Genomic DNA, 24,315 nt, shown 5'->3' on the forward strand with positions numbered 1-24,315 from the left:
CTACTGCCTGCCTCTTGTGTGCGCTATAGCATGTGGCTTCCTTAGCTAATCAGCAGACCAGAGCTGAGAGCAGTTAAAGAACCACTGGTCATTTGCTGGTGCATACCTGACTAGGAAACAGCAGACCCCCCTCTGGAACAGAGGTCTTTGTCCAGAAAACAGAAAGTGCTTGCTATTACAGGTAGAGGAAGGGAGCTGGCTAGCACAATTGCAAATAAAGCAGCAATACCTCCTTTCTTTAACTCTTGGAAACCCAGTACTTACAAAACCAAGACGACAATGAGTATATTAGAACATGGAGTTTCCCTCAAATGGCTATCACTTTCATAACTTTCAAATCACTATTGAGCTAATGGTGAACATACTTCACCCTAGTCCCATTGGCCAGGAAAGATTTGCTAGCATTCTTCTAGCATGAAGTGTTAGATAAACTAGAAAAGATACTAGGTTATATGCCAAGTGTCACTCTTCTCTAGGCTATTTATTTCAGTTAAGGTCACATTAATTTATCAAGTTGGCCTAAAAAAGGAGCTCCTTATAGCCATGTTAATCTATGTATGTATGATCAAACAATAACAGATGGAGTAACTGCCTTTCTCCAGTATGCTATTACAGTTAAATATTGAACTAGCTTCCATTCTATTGCTCATATTTAGCCTCAAAATTTTGAATTAGAAAAGCAGTTCGGTCTGAAAATTGCCACATTTACTCAGGCCAGATCCACAGTGGCAGACAAAATCAATGCAAGATACGCAACTGCAGCTATGTGAATTGTGTAACTGAAATTGATGTACCTTGCATTGGTTTTTTTCCTAGGGCAACTCCACAGTGGGAGGTCAGACAGGAGAAACTCTCCCATAGATTTCCCTTAGTCCTTGCGACAGTGTATCAGTGCCAATGAGGGTGTTCTCAGCATTCTATTTAGTAAGTCTTTACTAGACCCGCTAAGTCGACTGCTGGAAGATCTACTGCCACAGCATCCATCTTCCCACAAGTGGGGAGACGGCCTCAGAAAGCAAAAAAAAGTTTTTGAAAGTTTGTCAAAACTTTTTAATTACAGGCCATTAAAGCTATCCTGAACTGAATGTTGAATAGTCTATCATTTGTCTCTCTCCTTTCTGACTTAAAAATTAGCTCATTACCATCCCTTACAACTTTCCAAGGGTTAAATCTCCCTGAAACTCAAGCTCTTGTTAAAGATGTACAGATCTTTGAATTCCTGATAAGATCAATATGATTGCTTATCAAGTGGGCAGCGTCAGGTATACAGTCCTAAACTATTTACTTGCTTTGAAATAACTGGTGTGTTAATAAAGTAATAGATTTATATATTGTCATTTAGTAACTTTAACTTGCTGTTAAACAAAGTTTGTTTTTACTGTAAAATACGATTGTATATAATAGCTTTCATATATGTCAATTTTCAAAATACTCTAATCTGCCCCTTCTCTTTCCTGTAGCTTGCTAGAAGAGAGTACGTAACATCCATAAGTGCCTAAGGTGCTTTGTAGCAAGCCAAGAATTATTTACATTATTTAGAGAAGCTTAAGGGAAGTTCAGATTCTTTCATTTGCCTCCAGGATCAAGTTGTATTGACCTATTTCTCAAATCTTCCCCCTCCCCTTCCCTGAGTTGCAATTTAGACTTTAAGAATAACCCAGCCACCGTAAAATGACATTTTTCTTTTTAACATTAACTTCAGTGTTCAGACAGAACCCAATGCAATTTTTGATTTTTTTCTCATTTTCATTTAATATTTCAGTGTGAAAATATCAGAGAAAAGTTTCTGTAGACCAACCTCACGTCTGAAAAACCAAGCGCTTCTTGAATTTCACAGATTTTTTTTTCTGCCAAACAGAAATTTTACATGCAAGAACAACATTGTGTAGAAGCAGGATTGCTCACCCTACCTTTGTGTATACAGAATACACACACACATTCACATTTCCTGAGCTGACAAAGCAGTTTCACTGCAGCAACAACCAAATAGATGTACTTAGGCCAACACCATTTCACCTAGGCTGGGACAACAATTGCAGTAGAGATAGTGTGCCTTGGTAACAGACTTGGAGCCTTTCATGTTAAATTTTCTCTTCTCTAATACAGGAAGCCCCCAACTTGCGACTGCCCGAGTTCGGCTCCCCACACTTACAACCATTGTTGTAAGTGCAGAAGGGGCCGGAAACCCCTGACTTACGTCCTTGGCCCGCATTTACAATGGTGCACAGCGCCTATCATAAATGAGGGTTTGAGTTATGATGCTCCCGACTTGCGATGCTTCTCACAGAAGTGGTTCCCAACATTTTTTTTTTATACCACGGACCAGCAAACCTATTCACAAACTTTTGGCAGACTGGTAACATTTTATTTACATATTTGCATATTCATTATGCAAATAAAATGTTACTGGTCCGCCAAAAGCCCCAGCCCCCAAAGCCACTGTAAACAGCTAGCTTCAGCAGTTGCCACGTGGCAGGCACCTGCTGCAGCTGAAGCCAGCTGTTCATGGTGGCTCTGGGAGCCAGGACTGGAGTACACCCCAAACCCAGAGCTCCCCAGTGCCAGCCATAAACCCTAGAGCCCCCCCCCACTACGCCCAAGTGCCAGCCACTGACCCAAGTCCCCTGAACCCATCTTCCCGTGCCAGCTTCCTGCCCTCAGACCCCTCCACAGTGCCAGCCCCCTTTAGAGCCACACTGCACCCAACCCCCCATAAAGTCTACCCCAGTGCCAGCCCCCAACAATAGCCCCATCCCCAGAGCTCCCCAGCACTAGCCCAGCCCCTGGAGCTCCCCAGTGCCTGCCCTGCCCCGCCCCCTCAACTAGCCCTGCACTGCTTCCCAGCCACCAGCTGAGTGCTGTTCCCCAGGTTGCAGCTGCTCTAAGGCTGCCATGCCAATCTCCGCTGCCATGCAGCGAACCACTTTTCTACATCCAGGAGCAAATCCCCACAGCTGCCTGGCACTGGCTGACAGAGGCAGGGCATGACACGCCTCTCCCAACAGCTGCGGCGGGAGGGGAGGCACTAAGAAGTGTACCCCATGCCCGAGAGCTGCTGCAGCCCAGTAGCCAGCAGTTCATGGATTGGCACGAGGCCGTGGAACAGTGGTGGGGAACTGCTGCTCTAAGACACATGCCCTACTTTAAGTAGGGCAATGGTGCAGTCCAGGTCTGTGTGTTCTCCCATGAGTTCAGCAGAAACTGACTGTTCTCCCTTGTGTTGCTAGATACAATTTGGAACCTTCATAATTTTGATTTTGTTTTTAAATACCATCAATACACATGGTGTCTCCATGGAAAACTGGCAGGCAATTTTCAAAAGCATCTGATTGCTGAGACAAAAAGATACATTAAAAAAAATCTTACAACCCAACTACACAGTTAAAAGGTGTTTCAATAAGTTTCCATTGCAGTTCCTGACCTTGTTTATACAATTTCCCTTTGAAATTTCAGGAGCCTTCACTAGCTCCACACAGGATTTAAAAAAAAAAGTCTGCTGTTTAAGTTAGAATTTGCTTCATGCTGATGAAAGCGGATGCACTCCAATATAAGGTGGCACTTGTACTGACAAACCCAAAGTTTGCCAGTTGACAAAATGAGCTTGACTAAATCTCACTGAATATTGGGCTGGGAGAGTCCCCTCTCTATATAAATTGATCTTGCCCCTAGATCCGCATGATCCAGTTTATCTTCCAATTCTGCTTTTCAGCACAGCAGGAATTACAAAACCCTGACCTGAGATACAATATACAAAAAACTATGATCATAGTTGTGATGCAATCTACTGAAAAGACTCCCAGCAGCTTCACAAAGCTACAACAAAATGTGGATTACAAAACCATTTTTCTTGGGAAATGGAGGGAAATGGCACAGGAAAAGAGAGTATACAAAACAGTACAGGCACAGGTCCATTACACTCTATAAAACAGCACAGAGAACCTGGCTTTTTAAAACTCACAAAGGGATTAAAAATCCAGACTTTTCCGGAGATTTCCATTCATGCTCTCAATGTGACACAAAATTTATGTCCAAGTGGTGCTTAAAAAGGTGATGGGGGGAGGGGGAATGCACAAGCCCCTTGGCAGAATGGGTCCTGCCCTTCCCTAGGTCACAGGGGCACATGTAGCAGCCAAGGATGACACACCCCTTTGGTTGTGGTTCAGTGTCTCAAAGCAGCCTTCTGTTTGGCAGGAGATGGGTAAGGAGAGGGCACTCTATCCACCAAGGAGGAGCTACTCAGGGTGGACTGAAGGTAAACAGTCTTGTGAAAGAGTCTGTTGCTGAGGAAAACCACCAAGGAGAAGAGACGCAGCTGGAAATGGCTGAAACACAGAACAAATGCTGTGAGCTCCCATCCCAGCGTGGGTGCATCTTGCACACAAACATGCTAATTTAATAGTGCAGCTAGAAGCTCCCTTTGTCTGTTTTTATATTTTGCTCAGTATATTCAGATAATGAGCTTATTCACAGCACAAATTAGTAGATACATTCTACAGTAACAAAGAGTAGAGGCCCAATGCAAGCACATTTGTCATACCCCCTGGAAATGTAGAATGCCTCCATTCCAGACCCAATTATTTCAACCTTGGGGTTAAGTCAGTCTTCAAAAGCCCGAAGCTGACAATAAGAGCTGAGTTAATGGCTGTCCAGGAATCCCAAGGTTTTGGCATGCCCCTCCCTCCATTCAGGGAGTGCAACATATTTGCAAAAACAACAAGGAGTCATGTGGCACTTTAAAGACTAAAAGATTTATCCGGTAATAAACTTTCCTGGGTAAAACCCACTTAATCAGATGAACTGGAGTGGAAATTACAGAGGCTAGCACTTGTGTGTCTGTGTATTTTTTTACACACTAATAACAAAAAAGTGAGTTACTTATCAAGCATAGGACCAGTGTTGACAAAGCCAATTCACTCAGGGTGGATGTGGCTCACTCACAGCAGCTGAGGGGGAGGTGTGAACACCAAGAGAATTCACACTTTTCCATCAGCCGCTGTGAGTGAGCCACATCCATCCTGACTGACTGACTGAATTGGCTTTATTAGCATTAGTCCTCCGAATAGTAATGTAACACTCCCATCTTTGCATGTGTGTATATCCCTGCCAAACTGAAGATTCCACTTCATGCATCTGAAGTGTGTTCCAGCCCATTGAAGCTCATGCTCAAATAAATTGGTTAGTCTTTAAGGTGCCACAAGACTCCAGGTTGTTTTTGCTAAAACAGACTGACACTACTGCCCTTCTGAAACTAAGGAAAAGACTTACTATGCTTTCAAAGGTGTCTTTGCTTCATTGGCGCTGATAATAAACAGAGGGAAAAGAATGGAGAACAGGCAGCCACTGCAAAGGAAAAAGCAACACATTGAACAAAAAGTCAATTACTACAGGTATGTGTCCTAATAAAATTACACAGGAAAATGATCTCCCATGTAACCAAATCTAATTTCAGAACATCCCTGTGCAAAGTGAAGACTTTCAAACAAAGGAGAAATCAAACAGCACAAACAAGGGCCATAGTGAATTGGTAATAAATGGAGCAGATGGCATCTGTCACAATATTTAACAGGGAAACACACTGTGCAGAGACTACATTTTGCAGCAGCTCAGCTCAGAGAGAGTATCTTGTGCTGGGACTTGTAGCTTCAATAGGCTGCACCTACAAATAGAGATTGCTGTGGGCTTCATGGGACTAGTCTATTGCAACCATCACCAGTTCACTGCAATCTTAACTGAGAATCTCAGTCACCTGGACAATGAGTAAAAAGTGTGAAACTGACCATGTAACTAAAGGACAAATAACTACAATAGAAACTGGTTACATTTAATTCTTTTCCTGCTGAGATGCATTGGAATATTCTTTTAAGTGCAAATATTCAGTGAATTTTAGGAAAACGACAGATACAAAGTTTGATACGCACTGGGTTTTACCTCCCAAATATATGCTCAGTGTTAACTTAGGCAAGACCGAAACAATTAGAAATGCAACTCAGAGAAGCGTGTCTGTATTAATAAATCGTGGCCCATGCTAGCACTGCTTACTGCTATGCATTATTAAAAGAGAAATACGCCACTAACATTGGCTCCATCTGTAAGCTTTTTCCAACTGTATGGGAGAAGGTTGCAGCAGAGTCACAGCAGGATGAGAAATCATAAAGCAAATAAAAATGACATCTCAACAGAGAGGGGATTTCTGAGCTTTTCCCAGCCAATGTACCTCCAAATGATCAATACAGTGCGGCAAGAAGTAAGGGAAAGCCTACTATCCAAATATGTCTCATAGGTGTATGGAAATTCTGTGGAAGAACCTGCACTATAGCTCCGATTTTAATGGAAAAAACTTCCTTATTCCTCAATGCAGTTTCCCGGTTTTATTCTCCTCCAACTACTTATTAGCAAGAGCTATTTTCTTATGGTACTGTTGTGGAAGCAGATATACTCCTCTGATTTGAAGAAGTTGGAGACATTCACATTTCTCTGGTGGTGTCTTGGAGAGTGGAAATTTTGGGTGGTGTCTGAGTGACATGTTACCTCTGCATTTATCACCCTCAAAGCACGATCACCCCTGTATTCCCCATTCACACTGAAATTTACCTGATGATGTAAGATGACTGCATTGCAGTAAGAAAAGCCAGAGGTAAACCAAATCCAAAGTAATAGGGCCAGTTCCTCTCAATGTTGGATAACCGTTGATGCATTTCAATTCCTAATAAATATACAAATTAGCATACAGAAAAGCAGGAGAGTTTTGGTACAGAACATGTGTTGTCACTAAATCTCACATTTCTAGAATGCCAAGCATCCTTAATGATCCCAAAGTAATTTACAAATTACAAAAGGGAGCTGTAGTGCCCATTCCATAGTTAAGGTTGCAAATAAGTTTCCATATAAATTAGATTTTGGCTCTACCCTTTAAAATCAACAAACCAAAAGAATATTAGCCTCAAAAGTGGTATGTGAAGTATGAGGTGATAGAATTTTTCTATCACGCGTCAATAAAATCTGACAAGAGATCCCCATAGAATCTGAAGCTTTCTGTAAAATCTGAGAAGGGAACACCACAGAAATAGAGATGTTCTTCTGAGCCTAAAAATCTAAGTTTTGTATTTATCTATAGTAAAACAACGGATTATAAACTGGTTTACTGGACCCACTGAGTTGATAAAGGCAAAAGGCACAAGACAAAAAGCAGTTGCTTAAACTCCAATATTAGATAACATCAAGACTTGTAAGTGTAACCTCAGAAAAGCTGGTGAGCTTAGTTACAATATGGAAGACTATAGAATTTCATAGAACGCTAGAACTGGAAGGGCCCTTGAGAGGTCATCAAGTCCAATCCCCTGCCCTCATGGCAGGACCAAGCAACGTCTAGATCAGGGCTGGCAAAATACAACCTGGAGGCCAGATCCAGCCTCCGGATCACCCTGCTGGAACTGTCAAGCACACAGCTGTGCGGTTTAAAGCGCAGTCCATGCGGCTCTCTGTTCTGCAGGGTGGGGGAAACTTCCTGCAATCTCCCTGACCCCAGCCCAATCCTCAGCTCCTATTGGCTGGAAACTACCAGCCAACAGGAGCTGAACAATTGGTCTGGGGGATGGGAGCAGTGCAAATATCCTTCCCCTCCCAGAGCTGACAGCCAAGTGCAGGGAGTAGCCTGCTCAGGCAGAGCTAAAGCAGGAAGGGAGTCCAGCCTGCCTTGGAGTGCTGGGCTTAGATAAGCGCCTCCCGGCCAGAGTCTGCCTCTGGCACCCCAACTCCCTCCCCCAGGTCACCATCCAAACCCTTTGCACCCTCATGCCCCAGGTCACAACTCCCTCCTGGACTTTGAATCCCCTCCTACAACCCTCCCCCAGCACAGAATCCTCTCCTGCACCCAAACACCCTCCCAGACCCTGCATCTCATTCCCCTGTCCTAAGTCACCACCCTCTGCAGTCTGCACCCCCTTTTCCCAATGTCACAGCTCCCTCCCAGACTTTACACCCTCCTAGTGCCCCTCCTCCAGGCCAGAATCCCCTCTTGCACCCATACCCCCTCCCTGATCTTACACCGCAATCCCGACCCAGGTCACAACCCCATGTTTTGCCCAAAATTCCCCTCAGACCTCACACCATCTCCTGTACCCCAGTCCTTTACTCTGTGCCCAATCTCCATCCTAGACCCCACACCCCTAACACAGAAAAGTGTGGCCCTTAACCACTTTCCAAAATCTTGGAGTGGCCCTCTCCTGACAGAAATTATTGCCCACCCCTTGACTAGATCATCCTGGATAGATGTTTATCCAACCTGCTCTTAAATATCTCCAGTGATGGAGACTCCACAACCTCCCTAGCCAACTTATTCCAGTGTTTAACCACCCTGACAGTTGGGAAGTTTTTCCTAATGTTCAACCTAAACCTCCCTTGCTGCAATTTAAGACCATTGCTTCTGGTCCTATTATCAAAGGCCAAGGAGAACAATTTTTCTCCCTCCTCCTTGTAACACCCTTTTAGATACTTGAAAACTGCTATCACGTCCCTTCTCAGACGTCTCTTTTCTAAACAAGCCCAATTCTTTCAGTCTTCCCTCACAGGTCATGTTTTCTAGACCTTTAATCCTTTGTGTTGCTCTTCTCTGGACCTTCTCCAATTTCTTTCTTGAAATGTGGTGCCCAGAACTGGACACAATACTCCAACTGAGGCCTAGTCAGTTCAGAGTAGAGCGGAAGAATGTCTTCTTGGCTATGTCTACACTGGCGGGTTCTTGCACAAGAACATCTTGTGCAAGAGTTCCTGCGCAAGAACTCTTGCACAAAAACACGTCCACGTGCTTTTGCGCAAGAGCATCCATGGCAGTGTGGACACTCTCTTGTGCAAGAAAGCTCTGATAGCCATTTTAGCCATAGGGCTTTCTTGCGCAAGAAACCCCTGCCATGCGTCCACACTGCCCTCTTGCGCAAGAGAGCGTACACGTGTTAGAAAAAAGCGTAGCTCTTGTGCAAGAAGCTCTCTCTTACCATGCTTTACTGTAAATCTTCTTGCGCAAGAGTGGGCGGGCAGCGTGGACACTCTGCAAAAGAACATCTGTTTTTGCACAAGAACCTGCGCCAGTGTAGACATAGTCTTTGTGTCTTGCTCACGACACTCCTGTTAATGCATCCCCGAATCACGTTTGCCTTTTTTTGCGACAGTGTCACACTGTTGACTCCTGTTTAGCTTGTGGTGCACTATGGCTCCTAGATCCCTTTCTGCAGTACTCCTTCCTAGACAGTCACTTCCCATTCTGTACGTGTGAAACAGATTGTTCCTTCTTAAGTGGAGTACCTTGCATTTGTCCTTATTAAACTTCATCCTATTTACCTTAGACCATTTCTCTAGTTTGTCCAGATCATTTTGAATTATGACCCTATCCTCCAAAGCACTTGCAACCGCTCCCAGCTTGGTTATCATCTGCAAATTTAAAAATCGTACTCTGTATGCCATCATCTAAATCATTGAAGAAGATATTGAACAAAACCGGTCCCAAAACAGATCCCAACGGAACCCCATGTGTTATACCTTTCCAGCATGACGGTGAACTATTAATAACTACTCTCTGAAGGTATGTCTACGCTGCAAAGTTAATTTGAAACAACAGCAGTTATTTTGAATTAACTTCAATAGCGTCTATACATGCAAACCGCTATTTCACATTTAATTTGAAATAGCGGCACCCTTAATTCGAAAACCTCATTCTACGAGTAATGCCAAATTCGAAATAGCTATTTCAAATTAAGTGCTGTGTAGACTCTAATTTATAAGTAAAAGCTCTCTCTTTCGTTTTTGGGGGGTGGTTTGTAGTTCGCCACGGCTATAAACTGTTATTCTAACTAACTATATACAAGCTGAAGTAAAATAACTGGTTATTTTTAACTACTAACTGTTTAACAAAAGAAAAACAAACAGGAACAGATATGTCTATAATATCTATCTAAATTTCTTCCTTTTTCTTCACAAAAGTGACATGGAAAAGAAAAAAGTTGGAGCTCCATCTGTAGCTGAGGGTGGCAAAGAAGGAATTGAGAGAAGTTGGGCTGAGTGCGCTAACTTCAAAGGTGGGAACACCACACACCTCTCATGCATGCATAGCCCAACTGGATACTGCTGTAAAAGTCACCGATCAGTGGCACCAGGACAATCCCAATGCCAACAGTGGCGTATCCCGGGGACATCATTCAAAAAAGAACACTATGTTCAATTGAAATTTAACTAATAGTTAACTGTAGGTGGCAGAATTAAGTTATTTCAACTGGGATAACTGAACTAACATTCCTCTTGTGAAAAGTAACATGGAATCCAGAGCCATCTACAGAGCAACCGATAGCTGGAAGGCACCTGAGGTATTCCGGGGGCCTGGCACAGGGCAGCAATGCCCTCCTACACTCACCACAGAGGGGGCAGTTTGGCATGGCACAGCAGCCTGCTCCACTCCCCTGTGACAGGTGAAGCAGAGCGCCCAAGCCCCTGGATGCTCTGCTCCCAAGAGGTGGAGGGCAGAAGGCTAGTAGTCAGCAGCAGGGCAGACCCCTGTTGCTGCCGTGTGCCAGGCCCCCTACATTACTCAGGGATGGGGGCACAGGCAGAGCAGATGCGGGGCTTGGGGAAGGGGTGGAACAGAGGTCGGGAAGGGGGTTTGCCCTGGGCTCGATGCCTGCCTGGGGCACTGTGGGGTGTTGCCCCAACCCCCATGGACCCCTAGGGATAACCCTAGTGGGATCTTTTGTCAGGACGAGTTGTCAAAGCATCTTGCTCTAATCTGAAAAAAGATACCAACATTTCTTTCTTCTTCTATTATCTTTGCTGGAAAAGGTTAAACAGGTATGACAATTTTACCATATGTCTGAGAGACATGTAAATGTTTATGTTCTGCATATCTAGATATGTGCAAAACAGGGCAAGAGATAGCCTGGGCTTACCTGACAGTCATCAGGACCTTTCCCAATCCAGAGCTCTAGTATTAGAAATGAAAGTTCGCTTTTCTTCTGGTAGATTTTTTCCCCTCAAACTGAATTTAGAATTCAAATGGTTCCTATAGGGGTAAAACTGCCTCTTTGGATTTAGTTCTTGTATGACTTGTATGTCTACCCTACCACCCTAGTTCAAACTAGGGTGGTAATGTAGGCAACCGGAGTTGCAAATGAAGCCCGGGATTTGAATTTCCCGGGCTTCATTTGCATAAAGCCGGGAGCCGCCATTTCTAAATGTCCGCTAGTGTGGACTCCGTGCCGCGCGCCTACACGCGGCACGGACTAGGTAGTTCGGACTAGGCTTCCTATTCCGAACTACCGTTACTCCTCGTGAATAGGAAGCCTAGTCCGAACTACCTAGTCCGTGCCGCGTGTAGCCGCGCGGCACGGAGTCCGCACTAGCGGACATTTAAAAATGGCGGCACCCAGCTTTATGCAAATGAAGCCCGGGAAATTCATATCCCGGGCTTCATTTGCAACTCCGGTTGCCTACATTACCACCCTAGTTCGAACTAGGGTGGTAGTGTAGACATACCCTTAATTGCATGGAGTGAAAAAGATTTGGAGCTAAAATAATGTTACAGAAGAGAACCTTGTTTTCTCCCTCGAATTGAGAATTCCATGGTATACCTGCAAACCAAGTCAGAAGGATGCTAAATCCAAAGTTTTCAAGTGAGAACCACCAGGAGAATTTCAGACTGCATCTGGCCCTCAAACAAATGTTTATTATTCTACACATCTTCCCTGCCCTGCTTTCTCATCTCTGCTACAGCCTCAATGAATAAGCAAGCAAGAGACTTGACATAGCACAACCAGAGTGCTCAGCCACAGAAAAACAGAGAATAGCAGAAAATCATCCATAGTGGCCCCTTATCAGCCAATGTTAAATGGATTGTGAAATGTATTCAGCCTCCTGTACTGCTCTATGGTTGAACTCATACCTTGATGCCAGAAAGGTGTGGACTCAAGATCCCTATCAGAATTTGGATTCACATTGCAATGGAGCATGGGCCAGTGAAAGATTAGCTGTGATGTCAGAGTTTACCTTTAAGTCCCATCTGCCCATATCTGGTGACTGTGAGATGGGAAGAGGAAGTTACTCCCCTTGTGCAGTAATGATGTTTCTTCGAGGTGTATGTTCCCGTGGATGCTCCACTAGAGGTGTCGGGCTCGTCCCGGCGCCACAAGTCGTAGTTGTCGTCAGCTGTGGTCCAGCCGGACCGCGCATGCTGCTTGTGCTGATTGTTAGCGGGCAAATTAGTCGAAACAATAGTAAAGAATAAAATTGTAAAGCATGTAGAAGAACATAATTTGTTGGACAAAAGTCAACATGGTTTCTGTAAAGGGAAATCATGTCTTACTAATCTATTTGAGTTCTTTGAATGGGGTTAACAAGCATGCAGACAAGGGGGATCCAGTAGATATAGTATACTTGGCTTTTCAGAAAGCCTTTGACAAGGTCCCTCACCAAAGGTTCTTATGTAAATTACATGGCCATGGGATAAGAGGGAAGGTCCTTTCTTGGATTGAGAACTGGTTAAAAGACAGGAAACAAAGGGTAGGAATAAATGGTAAATTTTCAGATTGGAGAGGGGTAACTAGTGGTGTACCCCAAGGGTCAGTCCTGGGACCAATCCTTTTCAACTTATTCATAAATGATCTGGAGAAAGGGGTAAGCAGTGAGGTAGTAAACTTTGCGGATGATACCAAACTGTTTAGGATAGTCAAGACAGAAGCAGACTGTGAGGGACTGCAAGAAGATCTCACCAAACTGAGTGATTGGGCAGCAAAATGGCAAATGAAATTGAATGTGGATAAGTATAAAGTAATGCACATCGGGAAAAATAACCCCAACTATACGTACAGTATGATGGGGGCTAATTTGGCTACGACAAATCAGGAAAGGGATCTTGGAGTTATTGTGGACAGTTCTCTGAAAACTTCCACACAGAGTGCAGCGGCGGTCAAAAAGGCAAATAGGTTGCTAGGAATTATTAGGAAAGGGATAGAAAATAAGACCCAGAATATCTTACTGCCCCTGTATAAAACTATGGTACGCCCACATCTTGAATACTGTGTACAGATGTGGTCTCCTCACCTCAAAAAAGATATTTTGGCCTTGGAAAGGGTTCAGAAAAGGGCAACTAAAATGATTAGGGGTTTGGAGCGGGTCCCATATGAGGAGAGGTTGAAGTGACTGGGATTTTTCAGTTTAGAAAAGAGGAGACTGAGGGGGGATATGATAGAGGTCTATAAAATCATGAGTGGCCTGGAGAGGGCCGATAAAGTTATTTATTAGTTCCCTAAATAGAAGAACTAGAGGACACCAAATGAAATTAATGGGTAGCAGGTTTAAAACGAATAAAAGAAAGTTCTTCTTCACACAGCGTGTAGTCAACCTGTGGAACTCCTTGCCAGAGGAGGCTGTGAAAGCTAGGACTATAATAGTTTAAAGAGAAGCTAGATAATTTCATGGAGGTTAGGTCCATAAAAGGCTATTAGCCAGGGGATAAAATGGTGTCCTTGGCCTCTGTCTGTCAGAGGCTGGAGAGGGATGGCAGGAGACAAATCGCTCGATCATTTTCTTCGGTCCACCCTCTCTGGGGCATCTGGTGCTGGCCACTGTTGGTAGACAGGATACTGGGCTAGAAGGACCTTTGGTCTGACCCAGTACGGCCGTTCTTATGTTCTTATGTTAGCTTGCGCTAAGTCCGGCTTCCCGCCAGTTCTTCTGAACCGGATCACTCCTGAAAAACATAAGGAGAAATTCCAAAGAGGGGAGGAAGGCTGGTCGTGGAGCACCCATGGGGACATACACCTCGAAGAAATGTCGTTACTGCACAAGATGAGTAATTTCCTCTTCTTCTTCGGTGGCGTCCCTGTAGGTGCTCCACTTGAGGTGGAGCAGTAGCCTCATCTGCGGAGGGGGGATCGGAGTTAAGATCTGTCTGCTGCGGACAACACCGCAGAGGACTGTGCTGATTCTCGAGCAATTGTGTTGATGGCATAGTGCTTAGCAAAAGTCATGTCCGAAGACCATGTCGCCGTACAGCGAATATCTTGGATTGAGACTCCTTTGAGAAAAGCTAGAGAAGTGGATGTTGCTCTAGTGGAATGAGCCGTAATAGGTGTTGATATGGACTTGTTCCGTAAAGTATAGCAAGCGGTAATACATTTCAAGATTATTTTAGATATCCGCTGCGAAGACAACGGTTGGCCCTTGGATTTTCCGTCAGAGCACAGGAAAAGCCGCTGGGATCATCGAAAAGGGCAAGTCCGATCCAGATAAAAAGTGAGCACCCTCCGGACGTCCAAGATATGTAGATGGGCTTCGTGAGTCATTGCATGTGGTTTGGGGTAAAAAAAAAAAAAAAAAAAAAAAATCGAGAGTATTATAGGTTCATTGATATGAAATTCCGAATTCACCTTCAGCAGAAATTTTGGGTGCGAGTGTAGTATTATCCTTTGGTTGGTGAACAGGGTGTATGGAGGATCAGCTGAAAGAGCTGCCAACTCTCAACTTGTCTGGCCGACATTATGGCTAGAAGAAATATCACCTTCATGGTGAGAGTCTGAATGTCACATGTGGCTAGAGACTCAAATGGTGGATATGTGAGAGTGTCCAAAACAAACTCAAGATCCCACAGAGTAGGTGGTTTCCTGTGTGGAGGGTGTAAGTTCATTAATCCCTTCAGGAAACGTTTAGTCATCGGATGAGACATAATTGAAAAGCCTTCAATTGATTGTCTGAATGCAGAAGTTGCCGAAAAGTGGACTTTAATAGATGAAAGACCCCATTTAGAGTAGTGCAGATGGAGAGCATAGTCCAGAATGCAGTGAATTGGAGTGGACATCGCATTGAACCCGTTGGCTACACACCAGGAATGGAACCGATGCCACTTATGAAGGTAAGTATTTCGTGTGGAGCCACGTCTGCTATGAAGTAATATATGTTTCACCTCTTGTGAACAAAGTGGTTCTGTGCTTTGGAACCAGCTAGGAGCCACACCATGAGGTGCATTCAGTCGATCTGCGGTTGTGGCATGAACATCCCTGGCTGCATGAGCAGATCTGGTCATCTGGGTAACGGATATGGTGGTCGGCGAGACATTTGCAGTAGAAGAGGGAGCCACGTCTGTCTGGGCCAGAAGGGGGCTATTAGTATCACTGTGGCCCTGTCGTTGATTATTTTCTCCAGCACTCTTGGGAGAAATGGAATAGGACTCATAGACTTTAAGGTCAGAAGGGTCCATTATGATCATCTAGTCTGACCCCTTGCACAATGCAGGCCACAGAATCTCACCCACTCCCTCCTAGAATAATCTTCTCACCTGTATCTGATATTGAAGCCTTCAAATAGTTTGAAGACCCCAAGATACAGAGAATCCTCCAGCTGTGACCTGTACCCCATGCTACAGAGGACGGCAAAAAAACTTCCAGGGCCTCTGCCAATCTACCCTGGAGGAAAATTCCTTCCCGACCCCAAATATGGTGATTAGCTAAACCCTGAGCATGTGGGCAAGACTCACCAGCCAGACACCCAGAAAGTTCTCTATAGTAACTTCTATCATCCCTCCATTAACCTATTTACCACTGATAATTAATGGTCAATTAGTTACCAAGATCATGTTATCTCATCAAACCATCCCCTTCATAAACCCATCTAGTTTAATCTTGAAGTCTGCTAGATCTTTTGCCCCCACTACTGCCCTTGGAAGGCCGTTCCAGAACCTCACTTCGCTAATGATTAGAAACCTTTGTCTAATCTCAAGTCTAAACTTCCTACTAGCCAGCTTATATCCATTTGTTCTTGTGTCCACATTGGTATTAAGCTTAAATAATTCCTCTCCCTTCCTGGTATTAATTCCTCTAATATATTTAAAGACTGCAATCATGTCCCCCCTCAGCCTTCTTTTGGTTAAGGTAAACAAGCCAAGCTTCTTGAGTCTCCTTTCATAAGACAGGTTTTCCATTCCTCGGATCATCCTAGTGGCCTTTCTTTGTACCTGTTCCAGTTTGAATTCATCCTTCTTAAACATGGGAGACCAGAACTGCACACAGTATTCCAAATGGGGTCTCACCAATGCCTTGTATAATGGCACTAACACCTCCTTATCCCTACTGGAAATACCTCGCCTAATACATCCCAAGATCGTATTAGCCTTTTTCACGGCCATGTCACAATGGCGGCTCATAGTCATCCTATAATCAAGCAGGACTCCGAGGTCCTTCTCCTCCTCCATTACTTCCAACTGATGCGTCCCCAGCTTATAACTAAAATTCTTGTTATTAATCCCTAAATGCATAACCTTACACTTCTCACTATTAAATTTCATCCTTTTGCTATCACTCCAATTTACAAGGTCATCCAGATCTTCCTGTATGATATCCCGATCCTTTTCTGAATTGGCGATACCTCCCAACTTTGTGTCATCCGCAAATTTTATCAGGACACTTCCACTTTTGGTGCCAAGGTCAGCAAAGGAGGGAAAGCACAGAGAAGATGGTGGTGAGTCCAGCTGATCAGGAACACATTCCCCAGAGATTTGGGGCACAGACTTGCTCTGGAACAGTATCTGGGACAAACAAGTCTATACTGGGGTGCCCCCAGCGTTGGAATATGGAAAGGACCACTTCGTGATTGAGTTCTCACGTGATTGAGTTCTCACTCGTGTTGAGGAAACAGGTGTCTGCTCAAGGCATCTGCAATGGAATTGTCTTTGCAAGGTAGGTATGTTGCTATGAGAGTGATCTTGTGATTGATACACCAATTCCATAGCTTTGTGGCTTCTGCATACAGGGACCTTTATTGGGCCCCTCCTTGTCGGTTGATGTAGTACACCATGGTGGTGTTGTCGGAGAAGACCTGAACCATCTGACCACAGATCTTGGGAAGGAATATCTTGTATGCATTGAACACCGCTCTGAGTTCCAGAAGACTGATGTGCTGTAGGGCTTCCTAAGCATTCTATTGGCCTTGAGCTAATTCGCCCTCACAGTGGGCTCCTCATCCTAGGAGAGAGGCGTCCAAAGTAACTTGGACAGTGGGATGTGGACGGTGGAAAGGAACCCCGGAAAGCATGTTGGTCAGAGAATTCCATCACAGGAGGAATTCCTTCCCAAGATCTGTGGTCAGATGTATCACTGTCAAAGGGAATGTTACTAGTCTGTGTATGTTGCAATCGTCCGGACATATATGGGCGGCAGCCAATGCTGCAGACACCTGAGGCATAGTCTGGCATGTTGCACTACATGTGTCGTCACCGCCACGTGTCCCAAGAGTTGGAGAAAAGTAAGTACTGACACTCTTGGGCTGATGGACAGTGTCTGTGTGAGGTATTGAATTTTGTGAAACTTTCTGTAGGAAGATAGGCTTTGGCCCTCATAGAATCTAATCGTGCCCCAATGAACATGAAGGATTTTTGTGGTATGAGCGAAGACTTTGAAACGTTCAATACAAGGCCCACATCTGCGAATAAGTCTTGTGTGACCTGAGTAGCAGACAGTGCATTTTTGAACAAATGAACCTTGATCAGGCAATTGTCCAGATATGGGAAGATCATGATGCCTTGACAACAAAGGTACGCTGCCACCACCACAAGTGTCTTTGAAAACACTCTGGGTGCAGAGGAGAGAGCAAACGGGAGGACTTTGTACTGAAAGTGCTGCGTGCCCACAACAAACCTCAGAAAACGTCTGTGTGCTGGGTGTATCGTCACTTGGAAATACGCATCTTATAGATTGAGGAACGTGAACCAATTGCCATTGCTCAGGGCTGGAAATATAGAAGTTAGAGTCACCATCCTGAATTTCTGCTTCCTGAAGTACCGACTGAGATTGCACAGGTCCAGGATCGGTCTTCATCCTCCCGATTTTTTCTTGGTGAGAAAATAGCGAGAGTAGAATCCCTTGCCCCAAAATTGATTGGGTACTGCCTCCACCGCCCCAATCTCTAGGAGACGGAGAACCTCCTGCATTAGGAGAGTCAAGTGAGAAGGGACAGGATTGGAGGAGTGGTGGGGGGGATGGGAAAGAAAATGGATGGAGTATCCTGATGTTACTATCTCCCGGACCCAACGGTCTGTGGTGATGGTAAACCATCTGTGCTGGTACGGTCTCAGGAATAACTTCTGTGTTTCCGGGTCGTACATTAAAGGAATGGTCCTCAGTCCCTCGATCGTACCATCAAACTTGCTGTCAGATGTTCTGGGAATTTGGGTTTCGTCCAGTTTCCAGTCTTCGCTTTTGTTGACGTGGTCTGGGGCATTGTTGTTGTTGTGGATGGTCTTGTTATCTGAACCTTGGTGCCCCATACAAGAAGGGTCTCTGTCTGAAGTAGGGAGTATATCGTTTGCGACAAGATGGAGGTGTATACATCCCTAAGGTTTTCAGGGTAGTTCTAGAGTCCTTGCCCGAATGCAGAACTTGGTCCGTTTTCTCTGCGAATAGACTCTGCCTGTCAAAAGGCAGGTCTTCTACCTTAGATTGTAAATCTTTAGGTATGGAGGACATTTGTAGCCATGAAGAGTGTCTCATAACCACAGATGTCACCGTGGCCCGTGCCACTGCATCAGCAATATCAAGGGAAATTTGTAAGGCTGTTGTTGAGGCCATATAGCCTTCCTGGATAACTGATTTTAAGAGCTGCCATTTCTCGTCAGGCAAGTTCTTTAAAACTGCTACCATCTTCGAATAATTATCGAAGGTATGGTTAGACAGATGAGCCATATAGCTCACCATTCTCAGAATAAACTTTCCATCCAAAAATATTGAGAAGTTACTCACCTCGTGTAGTAATGAGGGTTCCTCGAGATGGGTCTCCTTGGGTGCTCCACTCATGGTGTCGGGCTCGTCCCGCACCGCAGCTCGAATGCTTTGTATAGCTGTTTCCAGCTGGGTGCGCGAGCGCAGGGTGCAGCTTGCGCCGTTCGCGCTCTTTGATCGTCGCGCGCACCCAGCTTCTCTGTCAGTTCCTCTCACCGTTCCGTATCTGTAAGGGGTACAAAGAACAAGAATACTACTCCGGAACAGGGAGGAATGGTGGGGCGTGGAGCACCAACGGGGACCCATCTCGAGGAACCCTAGTTACGGCACGAGGTGAGTAACTTCTTGTTCCTCTTCGAGTGGTCCCCGTGGGTGCTCCACTCATGGTGACTTCGTAGCAGTGCTCCCAGTGCATTCCCAGAGTTCCGGTTTATCAATGACTGAAAGCACTGCTGAAGACTCAGGTATCCATCTGTGCACTATTGCGTAGTGGTTCATAAAAGTCAGATTGGAAGACCAGGTGGCTGCTCTGCAGATTTCCGGCAGAGAAACTCCTCTGGAAAAAGCAGTGGAAGTTGTCACCACCCTCGTCGAATGTGCTTTAGGTACAGTCTGTAGTGGCTTGTTGCGCATTGTATGGCACATGGTGATACAGGAGACTATGATATTAGAGAGGCATTGGGAGGACAATGCATTGTCCTTGGAATGATCTGCTATAGACACTATTAATCGATCAGTCTTACGCCAGGCCTGTGTTCTGTCTATATAGAACGCCAATGCTCGACGTACATCTAGGGTATGAAGTAAGGAGTCCCGATTTGAAGTATGGGGCTGTAGCCAGACACAAAATCCCATCTTGTTTTTATCAGTAATTGACACGCCTGCACTGTCTCGGGAGAAGAATCTTGCCCATCACATACCAGAGGTGCCCATTGTCTGCATCTTCCCAGGTGTGAATTATGCTTTGCACCCTTCGTGGGAAACTTGGCATTCAAAGCCATTTTTCCTGATTGGCCACTTGAGACCAGGAAGAAGCCCATGTGACCCAAGGGGTATAAAGAGGGTTGAGTTGCCCACCCAATTTGAGCTCCAATCACCTACACCTGCTGGCAGGTATTGATTGTCTCCCGAGGTCCGTGGGACGCCCAACCTCGCCCTACTTCTTCCCGAGGGATTGAGAGAAAGACGCTGGCCACGCCAAGTCTGGAACGCAGGGGTGAGAATTGTACCTGCAATGTATTTTCTTTATGTGTACACTCTAATTGTCTCTCTGTTGTAAGTTAGTTACTTTATTATAGTTTTCTTAAAGTCAAACTGCTTCATTTCTATTGTAAATCACCTTTGGTAAGGTGATTTTGCTATAAACTTTGGGAACAAGTGGGGTGCCCTCATTCACTTATAAAATATATATATCTATATACACTGAACCAAGTTTCTTTATTTCTTTTCTCTTTCTTTCTCCTATAAATAAGCCAGTGCGTGTCAAGCTTCTGACTTGAACCCGTGCTGCTGTACCCGAACCGAACACAAACAAAAGAACTTCAGCCGGTCATAAAGGGACAGATATAGGGAGAGCTTGGGCGTTTGGATTTGTGTCACACCCAGGTGGCAAAATTCAGTTGGGGCGCTTCTCAGTCTCCCCGAGGCTGCCCGCTGCGAAGGAATTATGAAATTCTAGCAGCTAAAATCTGAAGCGTAATAAGCTCTTCCTGTACACACTGGGGCGTCTGTTAGCCTGTTTGGCTACCCTCTGCGACGGGACCTCGGTCCTAGCAGTAAAGTCACGGACGTTAAACTACTTTTCAGGGTGCCCTCCAGCCTCCTAGGCTGCCCACTGCAACGAGACTCTGTGTCTCAGCAGTTGAAGACTTGGGTGTAACACACACGCACACACTGCCCTGACCGTCGGCTGACAGGGGCTTAGGATAAAAAACAGGCAAAACGACTGGTTCGTTAACATGAAATTGTGTAGCGACCTTAGGAATAAAGGCTGGATAAGTACGTAGAGTAACTGAGTCATTGGTAAAAACTGTGTAAGGTGGTGTTGCCATTAACGCTGCCAGTTCTGGGGGAGAGACCGCCACATGTGAAGATGAAGGTGAAAGGCCAGGGGCTGGGTCTTCAGACTGATGATCATCCCGGTCAGACAACTGGCCCTCTTCCAGGTCTGAGTGACGTAATGTTCCCGCTCGACTGCGTGAGGGAGAAGCCAGGTCCCAGTCACAGTGCTGATAGGCTGGAGAGTGCCTCGCTAAAGGTGAACTGTAGCGCAAAGGGCGTTGGAAATCATAGTGACGGGAGTGTGACCGTGGTAAGCACGGAGGAGAGCGATGACATTTGTAATAACACCTTGATGGACGAGATGAGCACCTAGATGATCTATCGCTAGTATGTTGTCTGTCGTGCCCGTTGCGTGGAACGTAATAATAAGAACGGTCACATGACGGAGAATAGGATGGACGTCTATAGCAGCTCCTATAATAGGGGTGGCCATAAGGAGAGTCCCCTCTGTAATAAATATAATGCCCGGGACTGTGACGTCGGTACCCATGATGCCGAGGCGAGCCATGCCCTCCTGGAGGAGAGGGGCCAGGTGAAAATCTTGGGGAAGGAGAAAGATGCATGCTCCATCCCCGAACTGGTACAGGCACCTCTGAATGGGAAAGAGCACGTAAGTCTGGCTGCTGCTCCGATGCCGGTATACTTATCAGCTGCTGCTGGGACGCTGCCTCCCCCAGTGTCGGGGCTGCCTGTAACTGACAAGCTACACGCGGCATCTGCATAATTGGCTGAGGGGATGATGGCACCAGAGGGGTTTTCCCTGATGCAGGAGGCACAGCAGGGGATGTGCTCCTGTCAACAGCTGCCTGCTGTGGGGAGGAGAGCGATGCCGGTGCAATCTGACTATGCGCATAGGTTGTCCACACCACAGCTGACTTTGACGCCAGCAATGTTGCTGGCTGAGATGCTGGTGCCGGTAGAGCTCTTTGAGGCGGCACCGCAGCCCACGGGGCTTTGCTGAGGAGCAGTGTGGTGCCGGCTGCTTCTTAGCAGAGGCTGTGCTTACCGGCACCGAGGCTGCGTCCGATGCTGAATTCGCTCTCTGAGGCGCTGCAGCCTTATTCTCCCTCGACCCTGATCCCGATGAAGAAGATCGTGGGACAGATTCAGAGGGAGCACAATCACCCACCACCAATATATCGGGTGGCAGGGATCTAGCTGGGGAGATCCTTAGCCTTTTCTCCCTCAAGTCCGGGGACGAAATCCATCTCTTAGGGGTTCTGTCCTGCTGTTCAGAGGTTTCTGCCCTGGGGTCCAGTGCCTTATCGAGGAGAAACATCTTGAGACTCATCTCTCTGTCACGCCGAGTACAATGCCCACAGGTATGGGGAGCGTGGCTCTCCCCCAGGCAACGTATACAGAGCGAATGCCCATCTGAGGTAGGCATTGGCTCGCTGCAGAGGCTACATTTCTTAAATCCGGGAGACCCAGGCATGGTGTTTGTCAGCTTCCGAGAGGGCGTTTTTTTTTTTTTCAAACTTATCCCCAGTTAGTAATAGCAGGGAGCCGCTGTAATTAAGAGGCTTGCTTTCTTTCCCTTTTTTTTTTTTTATAAAGTAGATAAGATCAAACGACAACAAAGAACTCTAACTATATACAATTAACTAACTAACTACAGGTTCCCTGAGGGAAGGAAACTACTGTGAGGAGAGAGATCAGAAGCTCCGTCTGCGTTCAGGGATGGTTAAGAGGAACTGACAGGGAAGCCGGGTGTGCGCGAAGATCAAAGAGTGCGAATGGAGTGAGCTGCACCCTGCGCACGCGCACCCGGCTGGAAACAGCTGTACAAAGCATCCGAGCTGCGGTGCGAGACGAGCCTGACACCATGAGTGGAGCACCCACGGGGACCACTCGAAGAGGAACTAAGCGTTTAGATTCTTTATCAGCCGCAGCATTCCTATGCTGTGGTGTCTTAGATTTTTGCTGGGCTGCGTCCACAACTAACAAGTTCGGTTGTGGATACATGAAGAGAAATTCCATCCCCTTCTGTGGAACGAAATATTTCTTGTCCGCCTTCCTATGAATGGGCTGAGTGGATGCCGGTGCCTGCCATATGTCATCAGCAATTTCTAGGATTGCTTCATCAAAGGGTAATGCTATCTTCCATTTTGGGGATTTTTGAAGATTTTTCAACAGCTTATGTTGTTTCTGTTGGACCTCCGCTACGTGCAAGTCTTGTGATTCTGCCAATCTTTTAAAGAGGTCTTAAAACTAACAAGTGTCATCTACTGGAGAAGAATCACCAGGGAACACCGCATCATCTAGAGAGGAAGAAGCAACAGAATGGTACACTGGGGATTGTTCCTGCTGTTGCTGTTCTGGTGTCACTAGTTGTGCTAGCTCTAAGTGTACTTGAGGGCAAGGCACATTTCCAGCCGGTGTCGAGGATCGAGTGGAGGCAGCTGATGGCGCAGGGACCCTGGAGCTGGTGTAGGAACGATACCAATAGCGTTGTGGAGATCGGGAAGAACGCCCAGAAGAGTACCATCACTCATTAGGATAGTCGCTGTGGTGACGGTAATGGTCACGATGATAATGAGACGATGAATATGCAGGTGAGTATCATCGTCTGTACTTGTGACGATATCGAGGTGAAGATGAGCACATAGGTGACCTAGGTGAACGAGATCTGCGTCTGGTGTACGAAGGTGATCGAGAATGTTTGCAGTAGCGATGTGGCAATGGTGAGTATCGATGATAGTGTCTTCTCGAGATATTGGTAACATGAGAGTCGTGTCTATGTGACTCAGAGAAAGCGGAAGAAGGTAATCTGGGCTGTGAATAAGGAGTTAAGTGTTCAGGGCTTGGTGAAAAGTGAAGCCTTGTGCTGGTTGAATGGTCAGCTCCTGCAAGCAGCAATGATTGATGTGACCTCTGGAGGGAGCCTTGGTGCTGCGGTGCCAGTGAACGAGCTGGGAGCCGGTACGGTGCAGCCCTGGAGGTTGAAACACTAGTGCTTTGGTGCTTATCAATTGCAGTTGCTGAATCCAGTGCTGGCGAAGAGCCTGCTGATACTGAGCTCGGTGCCGGTGATAGTGCCAGGGAGAAGAGGCATTGAAGATGTACCGAGGAAGCCAGTGCTGCACTAGGTGCCATAGCAGCCGGCACCGAGATGGCTGGTGCCGCAGTCACCGGTGCCGAGATGGCCGGTGCAGAGAGAGACAGAGCCAGCATGGGCTGTATAGGTGCCGCAACAGCCAGCATGGCTCTGATTGGAGCTGACGGTGGCAAGGTCGGTTCCGCTGGTGCTGATCGCGACATCGGAACCGCCTGGACTGAAGCACCCGCAACCGCGGGTATGTGAGGGTGCCAGGGGATCAGTGCCGATTCCGATCTGGGAGGCACCGCCATTGCCCAATTTGCCCCCCTGCTAGAGGTGGGGCTAGGCTCAGAAATACTGTGGCTTTTCCCATGCCGCTCACCCTGCTGCTGTAGCCCGGTCAGTTTGTGACCCTTGCTCTTCAGGGTTTTCACTGCCACCAGGGTACTTTGCTTTGAATGAATATCCTGC

General features: G+C 46.1%; 1 protein-coding gene across 1 annotated transcript in view; it reads right to left on the reverse strand.

The window, feature by feature from the left end:
- Positions 1-3,830: 3,830 nt before the first annotated feature.
- Positions 3,831-24,315, reverse strand: part of LOC142824431 (etoposide-induced protein 2.4 homolog) — an 84,769-nt gene continuing 64,284 nt past the window's right edge. Inside the window, exons 9-11 of the mRNA XM_075916376.1 lie at positions 6,592-6,703; positions 5,266-5,340; positions 3,831-4,322 (exon numbers count right to left, since the gene is read on the reverse strand). Of these exons, the coding sequence (XP_075772491.1) occupies positions 4,160-4,322; positions 5,266-5,340; positions 6,592-6,703 (350 nt within the window). The 3' untranslated portion in view covers positions 3,831-4,159. The remainder of the gene's footprint in view (positions 4,323-5,265; positions 5,341-6,591; positions 6,704-24,315) is intronic.

This window comes from Pelodiscus sinensis, unplaced genomic scaffold (genome assembly GCF_049634645.1).
Source record: "Pelodiscus sinensis isolate JC-2024 unplaced genomic scaffold, ASM4963464v1 ctg35, whole genome shotgun sequence".
NCBI classification, from domain to species: domain Eukaryota; kingdom Metazoa; phylum Chordata; order Testudines; family Trionychidae; genus Pelodiscus; species Pelodiscus sinensis.